This window comes from Watersipora subatra, chromosome 1 (genome assembly GCF_963576615.1).
Source record: "Watersipora subatra chromosome 1, tzWatSuba1.1, whole genome shotgun sequence".
NCBI classification, from domain to species: Eukaryota; Metazoa; Bryozoa; class Gymnolaemata; order Cheilostomatida; family Watersiporidae; genus Watersipora; species Watersipora subatra.
Genome location: NC_088708.1, coordinates 68,489,475 through 68,514,836, shown reverse-complemented (window position 1 = coordinate 68,514,836; position 25,362 = coordinate 68,489,475). Strand labels below are relative to the sequence as shown.

General features: G+C 39.3%; 3 protein-coding genes across 3 annotated transcripts in view; 2 read left to right on the top strand and 1 right to left on the bottom strand.

Moving 5' to 3' along the window:
• The window catches only part of LOC137385973 (uncharacterized), a 29,386-nt gene extending 13,315 nt beyond the window's left edge, over positions 1-16,071 (bottom strand). Inside the window, exon 1 of the mRNA XM_068072607.1 lies at positions 16,052-16,071. The gene's annotated coding sequence lies outside the window, so the exon portion shown is untranslated. The remainder of the gene's footprint in view (positions 1-16,051) is intronic.
• Positions 4,639-5,271, top strand: LOC137390776 (uncharacterized). Its single transcript, XM_068077098.1, has one exon. It carries the CDS (start codon positions 4,639-4,641, stop codon positions 5,269-5,271), a length of 633 nt encoding a protein of 210 aa, XP_067933199.1.
• Positions 7,241-24,569, top strand: LOC137385974 (uncharacterized). The gene is made up of 9 exons (XM_068072608.1): positions 7,241-7,341; positions 12,468-12,612; positions 14,267-14,434; positions 15,792-15,842; positions 16,780-16,899; positions 17,853-17,973; positions 19,485-19,702; positions 20,350-20,442; positions 23,937-24,569. The coding sequence occupies exons 2-9, from the start codon at positions 12,511-12,513 to the stop codon at positions 24,111-24,113; spliced, it is 1,050 nt and encodes a 349-aa protein (XP_067928709.1). The 5' UTR covers positions 7,241-7,341; positions 12,468-12,510; the 3' UTR covers positions 24,114-24,569.
• The last annotated feature ends 793 nt before the right edge of the window (positions 24,570-25,362 follow it).

Below are 25,362 nucleotides of genomic sequence, written 5' to 3'. Positions count from 1 at the left end.
AAAATCTCATCTAGGGCCTATATCAGATCAAACTTATGTTCCATACCTCATCGAAGGCACAACATTGCTTTTAAAACATTTCTAACGTGACACACTCATGATTTCAGTAGGCGGTTGCATCAATGTAGGTAACTGCCTTTGACAAGTGAGTTGCATGGGTTTTGCACCAATGCAGATAAATTGATCCGGTAGTGCCCTAACTCTTTAAAATTGGAATTGAGTTTCAGACAAATTTCAAAAGTCAACATGGATGTATATAATCTCACATAACTTGAGAAGAAATTGGTATTTTTTCAAACGGAAATTGCATTTTGTTCAGCACAAAATCATCTCCTTTCTAATGATATATAAAACAGCTAGCTTCACTAAATTCTTCTATCTATATGAATAAAACTCAAAGTTTGTGTGTGATTCTGTGTGTCCAGCTATAGCTATTAAAACTTAGGAATGAAATATCTGTTTCATCCTGGAGTTGATCACGGAACCTCCCATTCACCAGGCAAATATTTTACCAATTAAGCTACACGAGATAGATGGACTTATGGGGCGATATACGCTGCTACATACCGCTATTTTTGAAATGCGATATATGTCAAAAATATCCATAGTACGCTGCATTACACAAGTCATCAAAGCTTGCTCTCATAGCTCTTATTTGTAAGTTTACTAATAAGTTTACTAACTAGCTTACTCAAATTAGTCATTGGCAATGTGCCAGGCTAATGGCAAGCAATTACAATACCTGCCATGGTTAATAAGCTGATTTGTAATACCAGTGTAACGCCGGACATTCCGCTAGTTCCATAATGGGAAAAAATGGTTCAGAGAAATAACTTCTAAATCGACCCTTGTATGCAAGAGTTTATTGGCTATAAGAACAAAAAATAATGTTACACATACTTTGTGACCTCTCATGTTAGCCGTGTACATCATAGTGAGCAATGAAACATTGTCATCATAGCTTTATTATTTTGCACTACAGAGGATGCTTTCATCAAGCACCACAAGGAGTTAGAAAAAGGATTGTAGAATTGTAGGATTGTGTGATCAATGCTCTTTTGTCTTTTAGAGTAGAGAGGTTCTTTGCGAGTTTGTACAAAATAAAAGTGTTTACTTTTGCTATTTCAAAGCTATTTAAAAAATTGTTTTTAGACTCAATATTTACTGAGAAACTTTCGAAACCAAAGGCGCCTATAAAAACGATAGTTGGGTAATAGTAATTTACCAGTCAGATCAGCTGATCAAAAACTTTGCTAAACTGGTTTTGAGTAGTTACAACAGAACCAGAAACTCCTGGAGATTTCACAAAACAAAATTCAGACTGATTGTGTTACTCATTTCATAGCAATAAGAAAAATTAAACCGGATACTTGGCTATGGTAATTTAACCTTCATGTTTTATTGCCGATTTTGGAAAAATAATAGAACCACTTAATTTGTCAATGTAAGATTTAAAATAGGGTGTATCTTGTAGAGAATTTTGTAAAAAACACAGCTAAAAAAATATTATTTAGCTACTGTCAGTGGTTGCCATGCAACAAGCAAATGAACTGTGCAATGTCGGAAAGCCCCAGGGTATGGTTGTCGACTGTGAAGAGTTAAGTGGCAGCCCTAATTGTACCAGATAAGTTTTTTTCTTTTAGCGCTATGTATTATTTCGGTAGTCATACCTCGACATACAAGTGTCTCAACAGAAAAAAGTTGAAATACGGGGAAAATTCTGAGCAAGTTTTTACCTTGAGAGATGTGACAAATTTGAGACAGTTATCAATGCAGCCGCTAGGAGGGCAAGTTTGCAGAAGGCCGCTTTTGAGAACAGCTTCCTTTGGTCATTTTCATTGGATCAGTTTTAAAAAGGTCGACTAAAGGTGAAAATTGAAGCAAGTTGAGTCTAAAAGAGCTAACCCAGAAGAAAAAAAGGAAAAATGAATTAAGTTTTGTGTAGTGAAAGATTTCAACTTATTGTAAAGTGTGTGTATAAAGAGCTAAGTTCATTTTTAAATTAAATTTAAAGTTTATGTTACGTAATGTCACAAAAGTGTAGCGTACCGAATGTGTTGCCATCAAGTCTCTCTCACAATGCCATTAGCCCCTACCGTCTGTCTCCAAAGAAAGAACTCCAAACAGTCACATTTTATTGGCTATTTGGTCACATGTCATTGCAGGTCATAATCACTAGATAAGCATTTGCTACTTTGGGAGTGTAAGTGGTAAATTAGAACAATTAAAAACTTGTTCCATTGTAATATCCTGTTTTAGATGGGTTTTTTCTGAGAGTGGAATGGATTGATTTGAATTCAGTTATTTTATATAGGAATGATTAAATTAAGATACAAAAGAGAATTGACATACAAGCTTTGTCACAACATGCATTAAACTTGTATGTCGAGGTATGACAGTATAACTATGACAGCTGTGGTAGAACATAGAAGAGCTGACAACTCACGGTGAGCAAATGCTTGAATACGTTTTTCTTATGATAAAGTGGTAAAGCAAGCAACAGTTACACCATAGAGCTTTCATGGAGTCTTAGATTACTCAAGAAAAAGAACTTAATTGAACTATGATGATAGAGCTAGTAGCTTCGCAGTCAAGATACGTTTCATCAAGGCAAGTTATGTCAAACCTATGATTAAGTATAATTATGTCACTTATCGTTGCATTCTTTTACAGCTTTGCTATTAGCTGAAAGTTGCTTCAATTATTGTCGTCATCGAGTGATTGTGAACATATTTAATTAATATGCATTTACAATTTGCCAATTTTCCCAATTTAAAGCTTATAAGCACAACTGTTTTTGCTAGATAAATTAGTTCAAATACATTTAAATGTGTTTTAAGAGCATACTTTCTGTTGCGATTTGATTTAATTACAATGGTAACAACAATATTCTCTATATGTATAATAGAGTTGGGTTACTTTGGAGACCTCTAATTTATTTACACCCACTTTATCAACAAAGTCTTCTGTTCAACCTTCATTTTCATTAAAACTTGAGCAACAGCGGAAATTTATAACTTTTGAAAAGATCCTTCCAACAGGACATTTATTTGCTCTATCAAAGTTGACAAATTTTAGACAATTTATAAAGAACGGCAAATAATATAATTATTGTAAACTCCACATCTTCGTGTTCAACGGGCCTATTTTAATCATTCTCACTTGCATCAGCCTATGAATTATTCATATTCTCCGTATTTATTTTTGTCTTCTTCGGATTAAGCTATGTTCTTTGCTTAAAAAGTATGTACACCTACTACCTTAAGAAATTCGTTTCAAACCAATTTGAATGAAAAATGGCATTAGCTATAATTTTGCAAAACACAATTTAATAACATGCAGACTTTACGATGGTGTTAAATTCAAACAATGAGCTGCATCCCTAGGATTTCTTGAGTCGCTAGTATGGCAGGTTTTCTCATTTTACGCTTAGATGAGCACCAGCATGTTTACTGTATGCAGCTACCTTAGATATTTTTGAAATTGAAAGTCAGTGAGGTTGATGTAATTGTTGTATTATAGGATCTGTTAGGCTCAGGCTATATTGGTGTCTGAGCTCAAGGCAGTACAGGTGGTCTTGGTAATTACGGTGAGTGGATAAAGCTGGATAAAGCTAGTGGGTGAAGCTAGTAGATTAGGTAGTTTAAGGCAGTATGGGGAGGAAATAAGGAAGTGTAATGAAAGACGGACACTCTTCTTGGCTTGAATTTCATTTAAGTGCATAAGTATATTTATACAACATGGCGCAGTTGACGAAGCTCTAATTTTTTTTCTGTGTGTTATCGTTAGCGATCATTTTCTGGTTTCGGTGTAAGTTTAACGATTGATTAGACCCTTTCACGGGCATGCAGGTGGGGTGACATGCGGTAGGGTATTGTTGTGAGGCTGTGACATGTTGTAGCGGTGAAGCATCAGTGTTGGAGAGGTGTAGATATTTATTCATTGTTCGGAGGTGAGAATTACAAGAATATATACGAGTGGGGTAGAGTAAATTTGTAGCGAGAAATAAACGTATTGTGTTGAGATGGAGAGTGGTTTTCCGAAGTTGGTGTTCGGTGAGCACAGTGATGGCACGTGGGAAAGATTTATAAAAGAGATGAATTTGTGTATTGAGAGTGCTGTCAAGAGGAGAGGTTATGTTGTTGATGATGAGGGTGACAGAGTGCCTATTATGAGAGGTAGAGCTAGGTTAGTGTCACTATTGAGAGCTACTGGGCACAGCGGTAGAGAAGTATTGAGGGGTGCAGGGTTTGACGTAGACTGCAAATTCTACTTATGAAGAGGCAGTGGAGGTTTTGCAGTGTTATTATGGTAGGCAAGACAGTATGTTCGTGAAGGGGCATAAGTTTCTGATGGCTAAGCAGGCACTGGGAGAAAGTGATAGAGAGTACTTACAACGAGTAGAGAGTTTGAGCAGATATGCCGAGGTAGCTAATAATGATGATAGGGTAAGGTTTGCCCTTATAGTGGCGGTTAACGGGTTGAGGGATAGAGAAGTAAGCAGAGATTTGATGAAGAACTCCAATCTGACTTGGGAGTTATTACATGAGGCATTGAGGGCTCGTGAAATGGCAAACAATTCAGATAGATTCTTGAGAACTGAGAGTAGAAGTACTGACTTAAAAAAGTGAGGTTAATATGGAGGTAGCAAAGGTGTCAGAGTTTGATAGCCGAGCGCAGTACTGGAGTAATGGTAGAGATAGAAGCTACGATTCAGCGGGTAGATCTTCCCCTAGAAGTAGCCCTAGGAGTGGTAGAAAGTATTATGGTAATAGTAGTGAGGAGCGTGATACTAGTAGGTATGGGACACAAGGTCGGGAGTGTAACAAGGACAGTGGCAGCAGGAAGTATAGAAATAATAGCAAAGAAAGGTATGTCTCTAGATATAGAGAAAACTGTAGAGAAAGTAGTAGAGATAGAGTTTGCTACAATTGCAGAGGTAGTGGCCACGAGATGCGGAGTTGTCCCTCCATTAAATGCTTTTCTTGTGGACGGCGAGGACACGTATCTCGATATTACGGAGATAAGGGTAGAGAAGTAAGGTATGGCAGTCGAGATAGCTGTAGGGAGAGGTATTGGGGCAGAGAAAGTCCTCATGATGTAAGGGATAAGTGGAATAGACCTAGAGATTACAGTATGAACAAGTATGAGAGAGACGGTTGGTTTGAGAAGCGTGAGATGGATACGCATGATGAAGGGTACAGTGACAATAGCAGGGGTAAAAGTGCAAGATTTGCTGGCTATAGACATAAATATGGTGAAGATCAATGACTAGGCTAGAGAATTGTGCAGTATTTAGAAGTTAATGAAGGAAATGTGGAGTTTATGTTTGATACTGGGGCTGAGGTATCAATAGTAACCAAGGCAACAGCCAATAAGTTGAACCTACAGTTAAAGAAACCGTCGACAGTTTTAGAAATCACTGATGGTAGTGAGTTAAAAGTGGTTGGAAGTGTGGTAGTTCATTTGGAAAGTAAACACATGCATATGGATGCCGAAGTTCATGTGGAGAAAGGATTGAGAACGAAATTTTTGGGCATAACTGAGTTGAAGCAGTTAAAATTATTTGCTGTTGTAAATGTGTTATGCGAAAGCAAGTTTGCGCCTGTTAAGGAATGTAGAAGTATTAAGCCAGTTAAGCTGTTTTTGCCGAGAACCATTATTGCTGGGTCAAGTTATGTTTCAGATGATGTCAAGTTGCAAAACCTGACAAATAAGTCTGACAGAGAGAGCGATGTAAAGAAAGGTCACACAGGTCAAGATTGGTGGATATGTGAAACCAAGGGAGTACAGAGTAGCGGATACGTAGAAATTGGTAGTCAAGGGGGACAGCCCCAGGCACCAGAGAGGTGAAAGTGTTTATGATAGAGAACACAGTCATGATGAGGTAAGTGGAGGTGCTGAGAAAGTAGCTGAACCAGTATCTATAATGGAGAAAGTTTGCTCTTTTTTAGCTGAGGTGTCCAGCAATGGAATGTTAGACAGAGATGGTCATGAGAGAAAAGTCGCAGAGATAGAGAGGGAAGAGAAGGAGGTACAGAGAAAGTCAGAGGAGAAAATGGCTAGGCTAAAAGCAAAGCGTAAGGCAGCAGTCATGGAGTTGGAAAATGTCAAGGCATTCAGAGTAGCAGTGCAAGTGTTAGCCGAGGTTCAGATGAAAACTGCTGGTAGCATATCAGCACCGGTGGATGGTCAGGTCGAGCTAGATAGGTCTGGACCTATGTCAACTCCCAGCTCTGTGTTGCCATCCCCTGTGCAGCCGGTTACGGCCCAGGTGGAACACTCCCACAGGAGGCCTGTCGAGCCTGCCTCTTATTGGAGAGAGCGAGGTAAAGACGGAAGAGACGGAGATGAGGTTGAGGAGTCATTACTGACCCAACCAAAAGACTCCGGGCTAATCAGGGTTAGTGGAAGTAGTGTTGGAGATGTTGGTGGAAGTAGTGTTGGTAGTGACAGTGGTCACGGTAAAAGTATTGGTAGCGGCGGAGGTCAGGGAGATGGAAAAGCCAGTGCAAATTGGCAATAGAGCTAGCAGTAACGAGAGTATTTTAGACGGTGGCACAAGGTCAGACAAGCCAGAAGCATAACCTATGGAGACTGCCCTAACGGAGTCAGGTAACGAGCAACACAAGTAAGTTAAGTTACTACGGCTGCTTGTTGGTAGTGATGGGGCGGCCCAAAACAAAAAGAAAAAAAGGGCATGTTGTATTATGGGATTTGTTAGGCTCAGGCTATATTGGTGTCTGAGCAGTACAGGTGGTCTTGGTAATTACGGTGAGTGGATAAAGCTGAATAAAGCTAGTGGGTAAAGCTAGTAGATTAGGTAGTATAAGGCAGTATGGGGAGGATATAAGGAAGTGTAATGAAAGACGGACGCTCTTCTTGGCTTCAATTTCATGTAAGTGCATACAGTGATCGCTCGTTGCTTTGGCATTTTAAAGGTAAAATACTAGGTTACTAGAACTTTTTAATGTTAAAAATCAGGAACTGAATGGGACAATTCCTGTCGAAATAGTTTAATGAGTCATGAACAAAGACTCGCCGTTATTGTCTCCATATACATGTACTATGTAGCATATACACAAACATTGAACACGTAAATGTTCGACATGTTTATATACAACGCGCACGTAATTAATCATTATCGTTCGCGTCGACAGTCATCAACCGGGCTATAGCTTTGAATTAGTAAACGACAGGTAAACATAATGCCTTTAACATGAGAGAGACGTGTGTTGATGTCGTTTGCGCCGAAGCGCGCAAGAAGTTACGACCGTAACGACCATAGATATAATAAACCTTTTTCTATTAAATTAAATAATAACGTTTATTATATTTAAGGTAACGACAACGGAGACGGATATGCAATAAATCTGCTTACTGTATATATGTATCTGACTTTTGATAATTTCTGTACATATCTATATTACACACTATTAGATGTGTTGGTTTGTTAAAAAACAAATATACCTTCTATCAATCGTTTTATTTTTAAATTGTCTGTATCCTGTAATGTGTCAGTTTTTTCCTGCGTAATCCTTCTTTTTGGGCTGTCGTCCATGTAACTGTTCGTGTTAAATTGACGCATGGAACAATTACCAATGATGAATGAAGGCTATTAACAAGTTCTATAAAACCAAAAGTTTGGTAATCAGACCTGCCAACCCAAGAGTTGGGCAATGCGTGAGATTTGGTTTTGGGACAATTGATGTATCAATGATAGTATATATAAAATTGTGGAAATTGGGGCAAAATCTCACGCATTTTCATTTTTCTTTGGGGTGATTGGGTGAATCTCCCGCCCAATGCGTGAGTGTTGGCAGGTGTTGGATGTTCAGACAGGAAGTCCCCTTTTTATTTAATCAGGTCAAGGTTACAACAATATGTAAGAACAAGGTCAAGGACATTCAGTATAATAATAGAGTTAGTAGAATAGTAGATGAGTTAGTTATGTACAGCCAACATCCTCCCCATCAAAGCAACTACAACACAATAACATAAGCTGTGTTAAAAGAGCATGTAAACCCAAAAAAAATCTATGTTAACAACAAAAAAACAACAGATAACGATATTAATCAGTTTAGAAAAATTATGTTACACATCAGTAAGCACATGACGGTCACCGACTATGGCGAGTACCGGCGAGGAGGATTAACCGCACGACCGGACCTGGTGGTACGCCTAGGCAAGACTTGATGATTAACAGGTTGAGGTTTGTGACCGCTATCAGTAAGGCTAGGGTTGTCAATTATGGGTAATGGTGGATTGGCTAGCTGACTAGGCATTGGTGGTTGCGGAGAGCATTGTGCAGTGAGGTCTGATGGTGATGAGTCGCTGGATTGAGCTGTTTGTGACGGCAAAAGTTGGCGCCTGTTCTGCCTAAACCTGCGCCCAGTTTGTTGGTTCTGAACTATGTATGATCTGGGTGTTCCGGCCGTGCCCATTACATCATAGATCTGGTCACTCCACTTTCCTTTGGTTCGTACTCGAACAGGAGAACCAGATGTCAACTGATTGAGAGGTTGATTGAGAGCCGATTGATCGTAATGCCTTTTGGCGGACATCTTGGCCTGTAAGTTATTCCCCAGGATTCTTTCAGTATCCACGTTAGGTTTAGTCAAACGCCTGGGCAGTGATGTTCTAACATCGGCACCTAACATTACCTCGTTAGGGCTGTAGCCAGTAACGGTCTTTGAGCATCTATATGTCATCAAGGCAGCTGCTGGATCATCTTGTGACAAAATCTTCTTGGCTGTTTGAACGGCTCTCTCAGCAGCCCCATTAGACTGGGGGTAATACGGGCTGCTAGTCACATGGTCTATACCAAGGTCAGTCATGAACTTGGCAAATCCATAACTATTATAGGGAGGACCATTGTCACTAACTAGTTTGATAGGGATTCCCCAGCGAGCAAAGATGGACTTGAGTTTCTGGATTATGATATGTGATGTGGTGTTTTGAGTGCGAATAATCTCAAAGTAACGACTGTATAAGTCTACAACTACTAAGTATTTTGAACCCTTGTAGTCCAGTAAGTCTGTCGCAATGGTATGCCATTTACTTTCAGGAACGCTCTGTAAAATCATGGGCTCTTTTTGATTGGCGGGCTTATGCTTGTTGCAGAATTCACATGCTGCTATGTGGGACTGAATATCGCTGTTTATGCTTGGCCACCAAACCGCCTGTGCTGCCCTAGATTTGCATTTTTCCAACCCCCAATGACCTTCATGTATTGCGGCAAGTATGTCTTCCCTCAGCGACTCTGGGATTACCATTTTATTCTCAAAGAGAAGCATGTTTTCTGCAACGGATAGGTTGGAGCGTACATGAAATAGAGGGTGTAGTGCTGGGACAACATCTTTGCTGTATTTGGGCCACCCATCTAGAGTATAATGAAGCGCTTCTACCAAGATGCTGTCCTTTTGTGTAGCTCTGATGATGCTGTTTATTCTAGTGTCAGATATGGGGAGATTTGTTCTTACTGATGTGAGATGCTCCTCTATTTCTTCAGTCAGTTTTACGTCTGGCACATCACTAAGGTCTGGTGATCGAGAAAGAGTATCAGGAACGACCATCTGTGGCCCTGGAAGATATCTTGCCACCGGATTATATCGCATGAGACGCATCAGTAAACGCTGACAACGGGGTGGGACTGTGTTCAGGTCTTTTCCGTTAATCATGGGGACTAATGGGTAATGGTCAGTGACTAGATCGAATTTCTCCAAGCCGCGCAAGTATTGGTCAAATTTTTCGCAAGCCCAAACAAGCGCAAGGAGCTCACGCTCTATGTTGGAATAGTTTTTTTCGGTCTCATTAGTAGTGCGGGATGCAAATGACACACAACGACCTTCTTGACAGATCATTGCCCCTAAACCATCAGCAGATGCATCTGTATACAAAGAAACTGAGAGTTTGTTATCGTAGTATCTAAGGCCGGGAGAACCTTTAAGACGTTCTATTATGGCCTTCATCGCCTCCTCTTGTGGTTGTTCCCAGGTCCAGACACTGTCGTTCTTTAGCAGGTTGTTTAGTGGGCTGGCGAGTTGTGAGAGGTTCGGGATGTATCGTTGCATGTAGTTTACCATGCCAAGAAAACGTCGAAGAGTATGAACATCTTTGGGATGACCAATGGCCTCAATTGCTGTCAGCTTGGATGGGTCTAATTTGATGCCACTAGCATCGAACATATGGCCCAGAAATTTGACTTTAGATTGCCTGTATGAGCACTTGTCGCTGTTTAGTTCCAGTCCATGTTCTGCAACTCGCTTCAAGACTACCTCTAACCTCCGATCATGTTCTTGCATATTGCGACCAAAAATAAGTATGTCATCTTGATAGACAACGACTCCTTCACATCCTGATAGAATTCCTTCCATGGTCCTCTGAAACAACTCACTGGCGCTGGATATCCCAAATGGTAGGCGTGTGAAACTAAACCTGCCTCTGTGTGTGATGAATGTGGTCAGCAGGCTTGATTCCTCATCGAGAGCTATTTGGTGGTAGCCGCTGCGGGCGTCGAGTGTTGAAAATACTGTTGCATTGCTAAACTTGGCTGCCAGTTCTTCGAAGGATGGTATTGGATAATTTTCTCTAACTAATGCGCGATTGACAGCCCTAAGGTCTACGCAGAGTCGTACATCGCCAGACTTTTTTTGGACAGGAACTATGGGGGAGCACCACTCAGTGGGTTGTGTTACCGGTTTAATGATGTTTTGACTGATCATTCTGTTTAGTTCTTTGTCAACTTTGTCTAACATTGGGAAGGGGATGCGACGCGGAGCATTGATGCAAGTAGGTTTTATGTTACTTTTGAGGTTGATGGTTACAGGCTTCCCTTTAATCTTACCCAACGCAGCACCAGGCCGGACCGCGAAAGCCGTGCCACACCCGACAGCACCAACCATGGAGCTGATGACCGCCATATGCTTAACTGCATTCCTAGACAAAAGGTTAGATCTACAATCAGCTACATAACATTTGAGTGAGTACTCATGACCATTGTACTTAGTGTTCAATATGAAATAGCCAAAAACAGTTACATCAGAGTTAACAGACTTTAATTCAATATTGGCTTTAGATAGAACAGGTTTATCAATAAGTAAGTCATAAGTGTTTTTGGATAATATGGTGACATCGGCACCTGTGTCAACCTTGAACTTAATGTTTGTGTTGCTTATAGGGATACTGACAAACCATGGCTCGCTGTTGTCCTGTATTTGTGTCACTACATCTAAGTAGTAGGTCTCTCCTTCTGGCATATTTTGATCGACAATTTCTGCAGCAGCCGGAGTTAATCTGGTTCTACTCCTGCACTTCTTGGCAAAGTGGTTTGGCTTCTGGCAATGGTGACATTGTTTACCAAATGCTGGGCATTGTCTTCTCTTGTGTTTAAGGCCACAGTTATTACAATTAATGGTTTCTTGGTAGTTGGCGTACGATTTTGTTACTGCCTGCTTGTCGCTATTCTTCTGGCTGGTGCCACAGCTAGCAGATGATCTGCTAATTGAATCAATCTCTACTTGTTTGGCAACCTCATTTTTGACTAGCTCATGGTGTCGAGACATATAGATAGTTTTGCTAAGGTCTAAGTTTTCCTCCAGCTGTAGCTTTGCAGACAGTTCTTTATCTAGCAGTCCAACGACTAATCTGTCTCTGATAGTATTGTCTCTTTCTGCTGCAAACTCGCAATGCTCACTGAGTTTGTATAAATCCCTAATAAAGCTCTCAACACGCTCGTCTGCTCTCTGAGCTCTTGTATGAAATATACTTCTAAGATGAATTACGTTCCGCTTTGGGTTGAAGTAATCCAGAAGCTTCTTAGAAACTATATCAAAATCCTTCTTCTCGTTATCATCAGCAAATGTAAATGTTTCATACAACTGTTCAGCATCCCCACCCATCGAGTATAGGAGGGTTGCTATCTGTACACCACCGTCCTTATCCAACAAGCCAGTAGCTACCCTATACAGTTTAAATCGCTTCAACCATTCTGGAAGCGATGCTGGTGATGAAAAGTCAAATCCTTGTGGTGCCTCAAGCTTAGACATGATTGTCAGCTAAGAATAGGCAATGGATGGCTACTAGCAATCAGCTAAGAGTAGGATTAAATAGATAGTTCTGAAGGCAAAGAAGGACACACTGCCACCATGTTGGATGTTCAGACAGGAAGTCCCCTTTTTATTTAATCAGGCCAAGGTTACAACAATATGTAAGAACAAGGTCAAGGACATTCAGTATAATAATAGAGTTAGTAGAATAGTAGATGAGTTAGTTATGTACAGCCAACAGCAGGTATGTTCGTAATGTTATGGTAGGCCTAGGTTGTTTCATCGGGTCGACGAAAATTATCATGTGCATTGAGCTAGGAGCATCGAGTTTTTTAAAAAGTTCAACAAACCATTGTTTTGTAACCATAGGGTAGGCTGCTGATCATTGTATGGTCTTTTCAATTTATATATTTGTTTTAGACTCAACAGATAGTGCGATATTACTTATTAACCTAGCGGAACTATGGCTACCACATTTGGCGTGGTTATTGGAGTTTGCATTACTGTTGCGGTCGCAATTATCATACTGGTGACACAGAGCTTTTCTGATGTTCACTACTACGAGGTAAAATTCATTCTCTGAGAGGTTTGTTTGATAGATTTGTTTAGTTGAAAAACATTTGTGATAGCTTATGCTCTGTTGTTTTGTCATATATTCGCAAGTGTTTTATTGGTGTGCTGAATCAATGCTTAACACAAATATTTTGTAATGTGTATCGGCCTATTTATGGCGCCTTACAGTGCTTCGCGTTGCGCGTTCGCAGCTCGAGTTGCCGAGTTGTACAACTCGGCCTGGGTTTTTGATGAACTCAAGTTGTGTTATGCAAAACTAACACGGGTTTGTAAAAAAAGCAAAGTGAGTAATTAGAAAACATCTATGTGGAAGCTGGGCATACCTGCCAACTCTCACGCATTGGGCGTGAGACTCACGCAATCACCCCAAAGAAAAAATGAAAATGTGCGAGCAATGCGTGAGATTTTTGCCCCAATTTCAAAAATGTTATATATGCTATCATTGATACATCAATTGCCCCAAAACCAAATCTCTCGCATTGCCCCACTCTTGGGTTGGCAGGTCTGGAGCTGGGTCACTTCTTTTTCAAATGAAAAAAGAGTTATCTCTCTAGAACCTGACAAGAAACTGAATGAACACCGAAAATGAACATAGAAATTATTTCAACGGCGTTTAATGATGCACCAAAATAAATTCCATATAGAAAATATAGCTAGAGAAAATGAAATGATGAGATGTTCTCAAGCCGAGTTGTTGAACTCGAGTTGCTGTTAAAAGAACTCGGCCTGGATTTTTGATGAACTCGAGTTGTGTAACTCGAGTTGTGTAACTTGAGTTGTACAACTCGAGTTGTACAACTCGAGTTGTACAACTCGAGTTGTACAAACTCGAGTTGTACAAACTCGAGTTGTACAAACTCGAGTTGTACAAACTCGAGTTGTACAAACTCGAGTTGTACAAACTCGAGTTGTACAAACTCGAGTTGTACAAACTCGAGTTGTACAACTCGAGTTGTATGTACAAACTCGAGTTGCAAACTCGGCATACTATAATTCGCCATTAGCTGTAGTTTTACAGTACATACATACATGGTTTAATTTCTATTAGCTAATGGGTGCCTATTGATGTACCATTGTTAATATAACCAGATCTACGGTTATGCTACCGTAATACCAATATATTGCACCTTACTTTTACAAAGTCGCATTGCGTGTTCACAACTCGAGTTGTGAACACGCAACGCGAGGCACTGTAAGGCGCCATACCTATTAAATAGCAAACTCACAAATGTCTGTGTGAGGTGGTATTTTCTTAGAGAGTCTAATCTTTGCAGTGGTGTAATTCATTTTGTAGATTTAAAGGTGTTTGTAAAACTGTCAGTATAAAAACATGTGTTCGTTAAATGTAATTTCTTTTAATCCGCTCATAAACTAGTTATCAAACTATCTGCATCATTGTTAAAGTTGTTACATCATATCTTATGAATTAGTGTAGAGTTTTAGCGTTTAAGTAGTGTCTTATTTTGACTAAATAACCTTGCTCTACCACTATCTACATAACACTTTGAAAAGACCTCAAAGAAAATGTACTGTTTTGTTGAAAGTTACATCAAATCATTGCATTAATTGTTTCCCTATGCTTACATAAACTATTTTTGCCGTTATCTCGGTCTTGAGCATTAACCATTAATTATATTTTTTTACAGTTTGGATTTGTGAAGTCTAAAGTGACTGGAACTGTAGACACATCAAAAGTGTGGACTGGTGGCAGGTTTTGGATTGGACCTGGCAAAACTTTTAAAGTCTTTGATTCTATTGGTCAAGTGATATCACTGCCAGCTGCGACTGTTTTCGCTGCTCCCGATGAACTAGCGGTGAGCTCAGAAAGAATTTAGAGAAGTTTACGAAAGTTTAACAATGGCTCTGTTTTGGGAGAATGTCCAATTCTGTGCCTATAACAGACCTTGAGTAATGTTGTGCGGTGACAATTGAACAGCTTTTTATTATCACCATCATTTTTATTTTAATCATCACCAATGAAAATAGTGCCTTCCGGTTTTGGAATATATTATGAGGTTGCATGGCTCCATTGCGAATAGTGGCTATATGAAAGACCTGCTATCATCAATCATTTCACCACGATGATAAGATATTAGGTACTAACGATATCTGTCTTATACTGGTTTACTCAATCAAAATGCAGTAGTTTAACAATCGGGAGAAATGTAACTGTTTAGTAAATAGGATAAGTGGCACACATAGCTGTCAGCGCTCATGGAATCTAATAGCAGGCCCGTATTCCCTGGGGCGGCTGACCGGCTGAGCCGCCCCAACTTTTTAGGAATGGGCTAAGTACAGTCAAACTCGGATAACTCGCCCCCGGATAAAATGTAACATTTCATCTCGAACACGAGGTTGACTCAAACGGATTTGTTTGGTCCCCGTTCTCAAACAAAGATAAATTGCTTCAGATAACTCGACCTCAACATCGTTTATTCAAACAGTTATTTGCCCAACTGTTATTGAGACGGTTTTTACCGCTGTTGAATATCACTCTATTCCAAGCCATAGAGACAAGCATCAACTTTTAGTAGTTCTTAAGCGTCATTATTATCATCAGCGGCAAAATATTCTTGTTAACGAGTTTTATAAAGGTTTGCAAAAGGTCAAATTTTACCAAACATCCGCTTGGCCATGTCCCATCGAAAGCATGGAAACCTCCAGATGAACTCAAAATAAAGTCGGCAAAATTGATCTTTTTTAAAACGCTCAAAAGAGAAAAAAAGATGTTTTTTTCTGAGCGTTTTAACTGCAATCAAGTTTTGCTTATTTTTATCAAAATACGTCCTGACAGTCACATCACCTAAAACAAAACAAATCTCAAAAAATAGAAAAATGTTGATACTTTCCGATAAATTTTTTTAAAACTTCACATGAGAGGCCCGGCTGAGGCCCTACATGAGAGAAACCTGTTGGAGGCTTACACCGCCCCTCCACCCCCCCCCCCCCAGGTGTTCATAACTAGTCGCCTAACATTCGCCGCTCCAACTTGCAACCAGTGAATACAGTCCTGTCTAATAGCTATTCTGGTGCACACTATGTGGTTTACTAATTCTAATAGTTGAATCGATTTGAGTTTGTCATAATTGTTGAGTTATTATTTTAACTTTTATAGCAATTTGTACATTGATCTTGCGCGAATAATTAATTTCGTTTGGCATTTGGTTGCAGAACGGAGCTGCAGCTGGTGAACTAGGAACTGCAGTTGGTGCATCCCTTGTGGTAAGGATAGCTAGATTGATTTGTTTACCCTGAAGTATTGATTATGTGATTCAGCTGACACTAGCAGAGTGTTTATTTATGTCTACCTTTTTCAATTATGTCAATCCTCAAATGCTGACTTCAAAGTTTTTAGCTATTCAAGTAAATTTAGTAATTACAAAATTATCATGTTGGATATGCTTTATCCTTTTTGTTATGTAAGCACTTACCATGGGCTCTACTAAATGGAAGAAGGAAGCTTTTCCATGCACCCTGGTATATATACTTGGAACATCCAAAAGCCGAGAAGGCTACACAGTCCTATAGGCCCATTTAAGAGGCATGGCCTCCCTAAGCCAATCTTAGCCCTTAGCCAAAGTTCCTAAAACACAGTTGGGCTTGTGAAAGGCGCCTGCATATACAACACTTTTTATCATTATATTTGTTTTTTGTTTACCGAGTATTGTTTACTTGACCAGCTAGCTGTTACATGTAGATGAACACATTCTCATCAATGTACATGTCTATATAAATATGTGTATTCTCTTTGAGCAAAACACACCAATCAAAGCTAAGACACTTCATAATCAACTAAGAGGTCTCTCAACTCATACTCACACCCGCTTCACTAAACATTGCGCCAATTTACATTTTTTGGATCAGTTTCAATAAAGATCTTGGAATAGGTTGGTGAATACAGCAATATTAGCTGAAACAACATTTGTTAATTGGATCATTCAAACATTGACGAAAAATGCTTGCCATTAGTGCATAGATTACCTCTTTTGTAAGGAGTATTAATCAGTAGTATCAGTGTGAGTATCGGCATAACTGAGGTGGACCATAACTCCTGTGGTTCTTTATGAACATTTTGGTCTAACGCCCATACCATGAATAAGGATGGTGTAGTGTATTACTTCAAGTTGGTGCAGAAATTTAGACTTGTAACATATTTCAGATAACAATCAGTGTGGAGATAGTATATTTTCTTGTGGAGGAAGATCTGACCCTGCTCCATGATGAGTACGATGTTAGTTATCATGATTTAATGACGAGTAGCGCGCAGGCAGCCCTCAAGGTTTGTCCTCCTTACACTCGGTATTGGTCTCTAGTTACCCTTATCAATCGATAACGCCTCATTCAGGTATAGGTTGCACATTATGCCAGAGACGTGAATCTGATGCACACAGTTTCTGCATCATTGGCAATTCATGCGCATGCTGTGATCCAAAGACACAAAAATGTTGCTTGTCATCACATAGAGATCCAGCCAGATGTGACCGCTGCGTGATGTGTGACGAAATCTGCTCCAGGATTCATGTGAACAGTTTGCCAAGCGCCACAAGTATATTTTTCTGTCTTTTGAGTGCAACCACTTTATATTTACTTTTTGAACTGATCGCCAACAAGCAAAAACATTTTAATCATGGTTTTCCATGACACAATTATGTGACTGGTCAAACAACATAATCATGATAAGACAACTACAAATTGTTGTGAAATAGCTGAGCTAGGATTTCGTTGTAACTTTTTGAAGTTTTATAAGTATGTCTGGTTATCATTTGATGTGAAATAGTAGAGTTGCTTTTGACTTTTCCTAGCACTCTGGCAGTACAGTGCGCCGTGAGACATCACTAGGTGGGGTAACTATGTGTACAATTATTACAGCATCAGTCTAGTAAGCTACAGAAGTAAGCTAGTAAGCAGTAACTAAGCGAGTAAGCTACTAGTAAGTACAAATCCAGTACAGTGCTTTTTTTCTCACCTCTATCATGGCTTTGGACAGTTGGACAAACATGGCTTTTATTATAGTAAAGGTTGACCTTTGATGGAGTCAAACTGTTAGTTTCTGTGCTCTCATCTGTTGTTGAGAATAGCTAAATATGTAAGTGTTTGTGCCATGGAATAGATCAGTTGGCTGGCTTGTATCGGTGGTTGTACTAGTAATATTCGGTGCTAAATAAAAGTAGTCTACTACAAATACTACTAATACTGAAGTTTAGTACTCAAGTTGTCATTATTTGTTTGCAGGATACAGCAAGCAAGTTCACACTCCAGCAGTTCTACAGAGATAGAGAAGTTGTGGAGGCTGAGCTGTTGCTCGGGGTCAGAAAGAGACTGGGTGGGATGTGCTGTCCGATCAACTGTTCGGGTTTGTTGTAGAGTTGTCTTGCATTTGTCTGCTGGGTATTGCATTTACTAAGTTTCCGTACAGCGATCGTGTAGGTCACACCCCCATATAACACTGCGATGTCATCATGGAAACAGCTGTGTTGTTCTCATCATGTCTTGATTCGGTGTCACTGTTTTGGAAGCGAAACACCCATAGTATGAAAACTTAGTAATCGCATGCCAGCCTAATTGTGCATCAAGTTATGTGTCATATTATTTGACGAGATTATTCAAATCTCAGGTAGAGCTCATTACCCTATGTAAAAATGCCTCACCTTTTTGAACTAAGATGGGTTAACTAATCTCCTGTGAAGAACAAACGAACACTGTTAAAATTTCAACTCATCGCAACTGCAGATGAGGCCTAGTAATTGCGAGCACCAACTACTCATGGCTCTATCAGTTCAGTCCAGCGGATACCTTCTGATTTTATTTGGTTATTCAGTAGTTCGAACTCAAGTACTGCTATATCTAGCATTAATCATTCCTGCCAGCATTTGCTACTGGTCTAGCAGATGCTGGCAGGTATGATTAATGCTAGATATAGCCATATGATTAATTATAATTGATTGGTTGCACGCATTGTCAATTATAGTTGGACCAACTTTTTTGGTAAGACTGGATCATCAATATGTAGCAATTCTGAGGGGAACCGGTGGCTGAGACGGCCCCTTGCGTTCGATGTTACTCATGTGGGAATCATGACATAGAGTGATACGCTTCCTTGTGTGTGACAGACTAGCGCGATGCTGTTTCGTTGCTGGGCTCTAGTGCCTATCTATTTTTGTATTCGGATACAATAGTCTCTAGGCATGACAGATAGGCTGTTGCACTTTGTTATCACATACAGACGACCACTACGATAGTTAGCTAAGGATGTTGACACGCAAATAGACTCCGCGTCTTTCCTGCGAGTTCTCTTTCTAACTCGCAGATATTTTTCCGTTGCTGTAACAGCGAATGTAGATTCCAAACTATGGCATTCACTTGTTTTTAGACAGATTTGAGTATGTTACCCAATAGTTGATTATAACTAACAGCTCGCAGTGACATGTGCCCATGCTCAAAAAAATGTCACGGCGGAACTGAAAATGTTTTGAATTCTGGAATGTAACTATCATTTTGTTTTTAAGGAACGCTAGCATTGGTGCAGCTAATATCTGCTGATTCTTTTGCATCAGTTCTTGAAAAAGTTGTGAGAATGGGAGATTATCTCAGAAGGCTGTCTGAAAGCCTTTTTCATCTGTTAATTTACTTAAATTCATAAGTCATCACAGCTACAATAAACTCATACACATTGGCAATAGATGTGAAATGTTATCAACCGTAGCAAGTTAGAATAGTCAAGTTTGGCACAAAGTCTTGTTAGTTTGTATCATGAAAATCTAGTTGCCATCTCGTGTCTTAACTATTTTGAGACGGCTGTTACGAATATGCAAGACTGCAATTATCATCAGACGATTTCTATTAACAAAACTGCTATACTTACAGCAAAAGGCACTTGCTTTGATGGATGCATTGAGCGGTCGAGCTGTACTAAATCGGAAAAGGGCCTTTTTGTGGAGGCCAGATATCTCCAACTCACCGACCTCGTCATCCCGGAGACCATTGAAGCGCGTAACCTTAAGACCCTCATTCTAACAGAGGAGACTGCCAAGGAGACGTTCACACAACAGGCAGCAGTAATAGAGAAGGAAACAGAGCAGCTGGTGAGTTATGTCACGTCACGTGGTCAACCTCTAAAGACGCTAAAGCCTTGCGCTGTCAGTCTCTACACGTGTTTGAGAGTAACTCTCTATAGTCTATGTTCCTCCCGAGCAGTTTCTGGATGATGTATCTTTTGACTAAGTTGTACTTAGAATATTATCCATCTCACTTATGTATTATAGCCTATCATCTCTTTCTAACTGGGCATTTACATTACTATTTTGTATTCGCTGCATTCAGTTGGCTAGTTGGAGTTTTACTAACTCAGGTCACTGCTTTGCGTTTTCTAACAAATAATGGTTCTTATTCGTAAAAGTTATTGTGTCATTTCATTTTCTACAATGGTCTCATTTAACAAAGTTTACAGATTAATGTATATCAATCTAGAAAATATAAAAAAATTACCTCTGTCAGTTTTCAAAAATAATAAGCAATGCAGTTGGCACAGCTGGACGTTGTCTTGATTTTATAGTTATATCTGCCCGTGAGGATGGCCAGTGGTACGTCTACCATGTACAGTCCCACATACTCCACCATGCTGTGTGGACGAGATTCATTTCTAGGACATTAAAAATACCTTACAAACAGCTTCTGGTTTAAATTCTACCCCAAGCTCACTTGTATAAGAGTCATCTCTACTTTTCTGTAGGTTGAGGAGATTGTGAACCAAGCTAAGGAAGTAACAGCCAACTCAACAGCGCAGGCTCAGCTCATTGCAGCCAGATCCAATGCTGACTATGTGGTTAGCATTTAATAGTATTTATTAGCTTTGTTACAAAATCATGATCACTGCGCACCGGTTAAAACTTCACTAGCTCAAAAGTTTTGACTTGATCTCAGTTGGAGATTGACTAAAAATTCTTTTAGTGTTCTTAAGCAGACTACCTTTAGCTACTAGAGACTTTACAACCTCTAGCTACTAGAGACTTTACCACCTCTAGCTACTAGAGATTTTACTACCTTTAGCTACTAGAGACTTTACTACCTCTAGCTACTAGAGACTTTACTACCTCTAGCTACTAGAGACTTTACTACCTCTAGCTACTAGAGACTTTACTACCTCTAGCTACTAGAGACTTTACCACCTCTAGCTACTAGAGACTTTACCACCTCGAGCTACTAGAGACTTTACCACCTCTAGCTACTAGAGACTTTACTACCTCTACTCTAGCTACTAGAGACTACAACCTCTAGCTACTAGAGACTACCACCTTTAGCTACTAGGGACTTTACTACCTCTAGCTACTAGAGACTTTACAACCGCTAGCTACTAGAAACTACTACCTTTAGCTACTAGAGACTTTACCACCTTTAGCTACTAGAGACTCTGCTACCTCTAGCTACTAGAGACTCTGCTACCTCTAGCTACTAGAGACTTTACCACCTCTAGCTACTAGAGACTTTACTACATCTAGCTACTAGAGACTTTACTACATCTAGCTACTAGAGACTCTGCTACCTCTAGCTACTAGAGACTTTATTACCTCTAGCTACTAGAGACTTTACTACATCTAGCTACTAGAGACTCTGCTACCTCTAGCTACTAGAGACTTTACCACCTCTAGCTACTAGAAACTTTACCACCTTTAGCTACTAGAGACTTTACCACCTTTAGCTACTAGAGACTTTACCACCTTTAGCTACTAGAGACTCTGCTACCTCTAGCTACTAGAGACTTTATTACCTCTAGCTACTAGAGACTTTATTACCTCTAGCTACTAGAGACTTTATTACCTCTAGCTACTAGAGACTCTGCTACCTCTAGCTACTAGAGAATTTACCACCTGTAGCTACTAGAGACTTTACAACCTCTAGCTACTAGAGACTTTACCACCTCTAGCTATTAAAGACTTTACCACCTCTAGCTACTAGAGACTTTACCACCTCTAGCTACTAGAGACTTTACCACCTCTAGCTACTAGAGACTTTACTACATATAGCTACGAAAGACTTTACTACCTCTAGCTACTAGAGACTTTACAACCTCTAGCTACTAGGGACTTTACTACCTTTAGCTACTAGGGACTTTACTACCTCTAGCTACTAGAGACTTTACAACCGCTAGCTACTAGAGACTTTACCACCTTTAGCTACTAGAGACTTTACCACCTTTAGCTACTAGAGACTTTACCACCTTTTGCTACTAGAGACTTTACCACCTCTTGCTACTAGAGACTTTACCACCTTTAGCTACTAGAGACTTTACCACCTCTAGCTACTAGAGACTCTGCTACCTCTAGCTACTAGAGACTTTATTACCTCTAGCTACTAGAGACTCTGCTACCTCTAGCTACTAGAGAATTTACCACCTGTAGCTACTAGAGACTTTACAACCTCTAGCTACTAGAGACTTTACCACCTCTAGCTATTAAAGACTTTACCACCTCTAGCTACTAGAGACTTTACCACCTCTAGCTACTAGAGACTTTACCACCTCTAGCTACTAGAGACTTTACTACATATAGCTACTAAAGACTTTACTACCTCTAGCTACTAGAGACTTTACAACCTCTAGCTACTAGGGACTTTACTACCTTTAGCTACTAGGGACTTTACTACCTCTAGCTACTAGAGACTTTACAACCGCTAGCTACTAGAGACTTTACCACCTTTAGCTACTAGAGACTTTACCACCTTTAGCTACTAGAGACTTTACCACCTTTTGCTACTAGAGACTTTACCACCTCTTGCTACTAGAGACTTTACCACCTTTAGCTACTAGAGACTTTACCACCTCTAGCTACTAGAGACTCTGCTACCTCTAGCTACTAGAGACTTTATTACCTCTAGCTACTAGAGACTCTGCTACCTCTAGCTACTAGAGAATTTACCACCTGTAGCTACTAGAGACTTTACAACCTCTAGCTACTAGAGACTTTACCACCTCTAGCTATTAAAGACTTTACCACCTCTAGCTACTAGAGACTTTACCACCTCTAGCTACTAGAGACTTTACCACCTCTAGCTACTAGAGACTTTACCACCTCTAGCTACTAGAGACTTTACCACCTCTAGCTATTAAAGACTTTACCACCTCTAGTTACTAGAGAGTTTACCACCTGTAGCTATTAGAGACTTATTTAACAGTTCTAATAGATCTAATCAGATCTAATAGTTCCTTATTTAACACAGTCTTGAAACTTCATCGTTTGTGAAAAACGGTATAGATTTACGATAGTATATGTACGCCTAGTTTTTGTATAAAGGTTATGCTTAGCATGCGCACGGCCAAAACATTGTCATTATTTGTGTGAAATGCAACGGGTAAGTTTTGTTCCGCTAAAAAGAATTATTTGGACGCTAATGCCGACTCGTTCAGCTGTGCAGAAGAAGAATTGAGGTCAGGTGATGTTGTGGAAGGTATTGGACATCTAGTAGATTTTCGTTGCATTGAAAGCAACAATCAGAACGCAACTGACCAAGCTAACGATGCCAATATTTCCGTTTCAAATATGTTAATTTTTGTTTCTGCATGTATTATAAGTATGGTTCTTTTGTGCCACTTTTTCTTGAATATACATGTATATGTGTAGCATTTGATAAGTTATTATTATTATATGACTTATAAATGTGCAAATTTAATGCATATTATTTGATATCATCCTTATGATCATCTTAACTCAGCTCACAATGGATCATCACTCATAACTCTTCCATCGCTCGTAAAAAGCCAGTTTTATCTGCAAACTGTAGCCAACACATCAATGAGTGCAATGAGCTTTACTGCTGCATTGGTAAATATAGCTATAAAATATACCTTCAAATTTAGATTGAAATGAAAAATTAAAAACTTCAGCAAATTGTACAGCGGGACACAAGCTATAATATCGTCACAGGTTAATTTGCGAGCAATAGATATCAACTGGTAGAGATATTTTTTGGTTTCCCAATGCATATTTATTTAGAGATCTACGACAAGTTGGACGCTTGTTAGCAGATTTCTTGCATCCAAAAAGGTTAATGTTGCTCCACCCGAAAGAGAGTGCAAAATACAGGTGACATTCGCTTTGCTTGTAAAAGGTTTAAATTAATCTTCTAAAAATTCTGAAGAGCTATTTGAAAAATACAACATCAACCTCTATTTGAATGCCACCTCTATTTGACCAACACTATAGGAGAAGGGTTGGAAAATAGAGCGCCATGGCATTCAATTAGAGGTTTTACAGTATTTTCATTTCTCTATATTTTTCCGTTTAACTGCTTCTTTGTATTATCACCAATTTGTTCTTATTACAGCAAACTATTGAAGCTGCTCGAAAGACGGGGCTTGTAAATCTCTTTACTTCTGTCGGTCTCTCAACTGTGGATTACAAGAACTCATTTGACTATCTACGTTCTCTGGCGGACAACTCTAATGCTCATCTAACTGTAGACTTTGATCAGCTCATCACTGGACCCACCAAATTACCATAATTTGCTGCCACAGTAACTGCTGATGGTGGTTGAAGCGTTGCATAATTTGTGTTGATCATGTCAGTCACCATTTCTTGTGTCTAACCACCTTTAACTTTTCAACTAATAACTGTGATTTTATTGTAACATTCTTTGATATTTATGGTTTTATATAATACTTTTTGATACATTCCACAAGTGTTTTGTCGAAATTATTTTAGTATATCATTTATTTCGCTCAGTGAATGTCATCAAGGCTCATAAAATTATCTCATTTTTTTATGTATTTCTGGTTTCTTCACTCTTACCGCAGGTTCTATTGCCTCTATGTTCTATGTTAGATATTTTCTGTTATAAAACTAAAGTGCATATTTTATTCAGTGATATATTTTTTATGTATGGAACAGAAAAATGAATATTTTTTTATTTGGTTTTAGCTCTTTATCTGCAATCTCAATAAAGTTTGCTCATGCTCTACCACTTATCTCTATTAAAAAATAAGAAAATTACAAGGTCACTCCTCTTGTTTTTGCTATAGATCAACTAAAAGCTTATATAAAAACAAAATAAGACTGAAAATTTCTAGAATTATTCTGTCCTATGTTCTAGTTACTAAAGGTACGGTAGTTTTACCACTTAGCGAGTCGTCAAAACTTAGATACTGTGAAGGGGAGAGCGGGTTGGTTGAAACAATTTTTAGTTTTAAGCCCATGGGGTCTAGTATAGTTCTGCCACCGGCCATTGTTCTTTACCATTTAAAGGGTAGCATATGGGGTAGGCCACAAATGCAAAAATAAACACTACTTCTAGTTCGATCCTCTAGTGCAATTCTTGGAAACTTTCATGATGAGTTGCATCGTTTTAACCTGCCTCGCATATGGGGCTGGTTGAAACAGACATTCCTCTCCAGAATAATGCCTCAGATGACACAGGAGTTGTATTTAAATTAAATATTAAAAGTATTTTAATAACATAACTGATAATCTAAAGGCATCAGCATCAATCAATGTTATAATCTATAGATAAAATTCTTTATTCTTTGACTTCTGTAAGATGAGTTAGAGACTGGAGTTGAAATGCCGATCTAGCTGGAATTGATATAGAATAATTGGATCTGCAGTACCCTTGCGATATCCTGTCTACTGACAACATTATTTTCATCTGAAGCTACGAAACCTTCTCCACTCCGTTTGAGATAGCGCACCGCGAAATTTTCTGTACCGGCGTCTATGTTCACCACTCTGCCAACGAAAAAGCTTGCGCGCCTCTT

Bases quoted from the DNA above. Each gene is read 5' to 3' on its own strand.
- LOC137390776 (XM_068077098.1), top strand. From the start codon at position 4,639: ATGGAGGTAGCAAAGGTGTCAGAGTTTGATAGCCGAGCGCAGTACTGG.
- LOC137385974 (XM_068072608.1), top strand. From the start codon at position 12,511: ATGGCTACCACATTTGGCGTGGTTATTGGAGTTTGCATTACTGTTGCG. The intron at 15,843-16,779 runs GTAAGGATAGCT...AACATATTTCAG, and splicing joins CAGTTGGTGCATCCCTTGTG to ATAACAATCAGTGTGGAGAT. The intron at 16,900-17,852 runs GTTTGTCCTCCT...ATTTGTTTGCAG, and splicing joins GCGCGCAGGCAGCCCTCAAG to GATACAGCAAGCAAGTTCAC.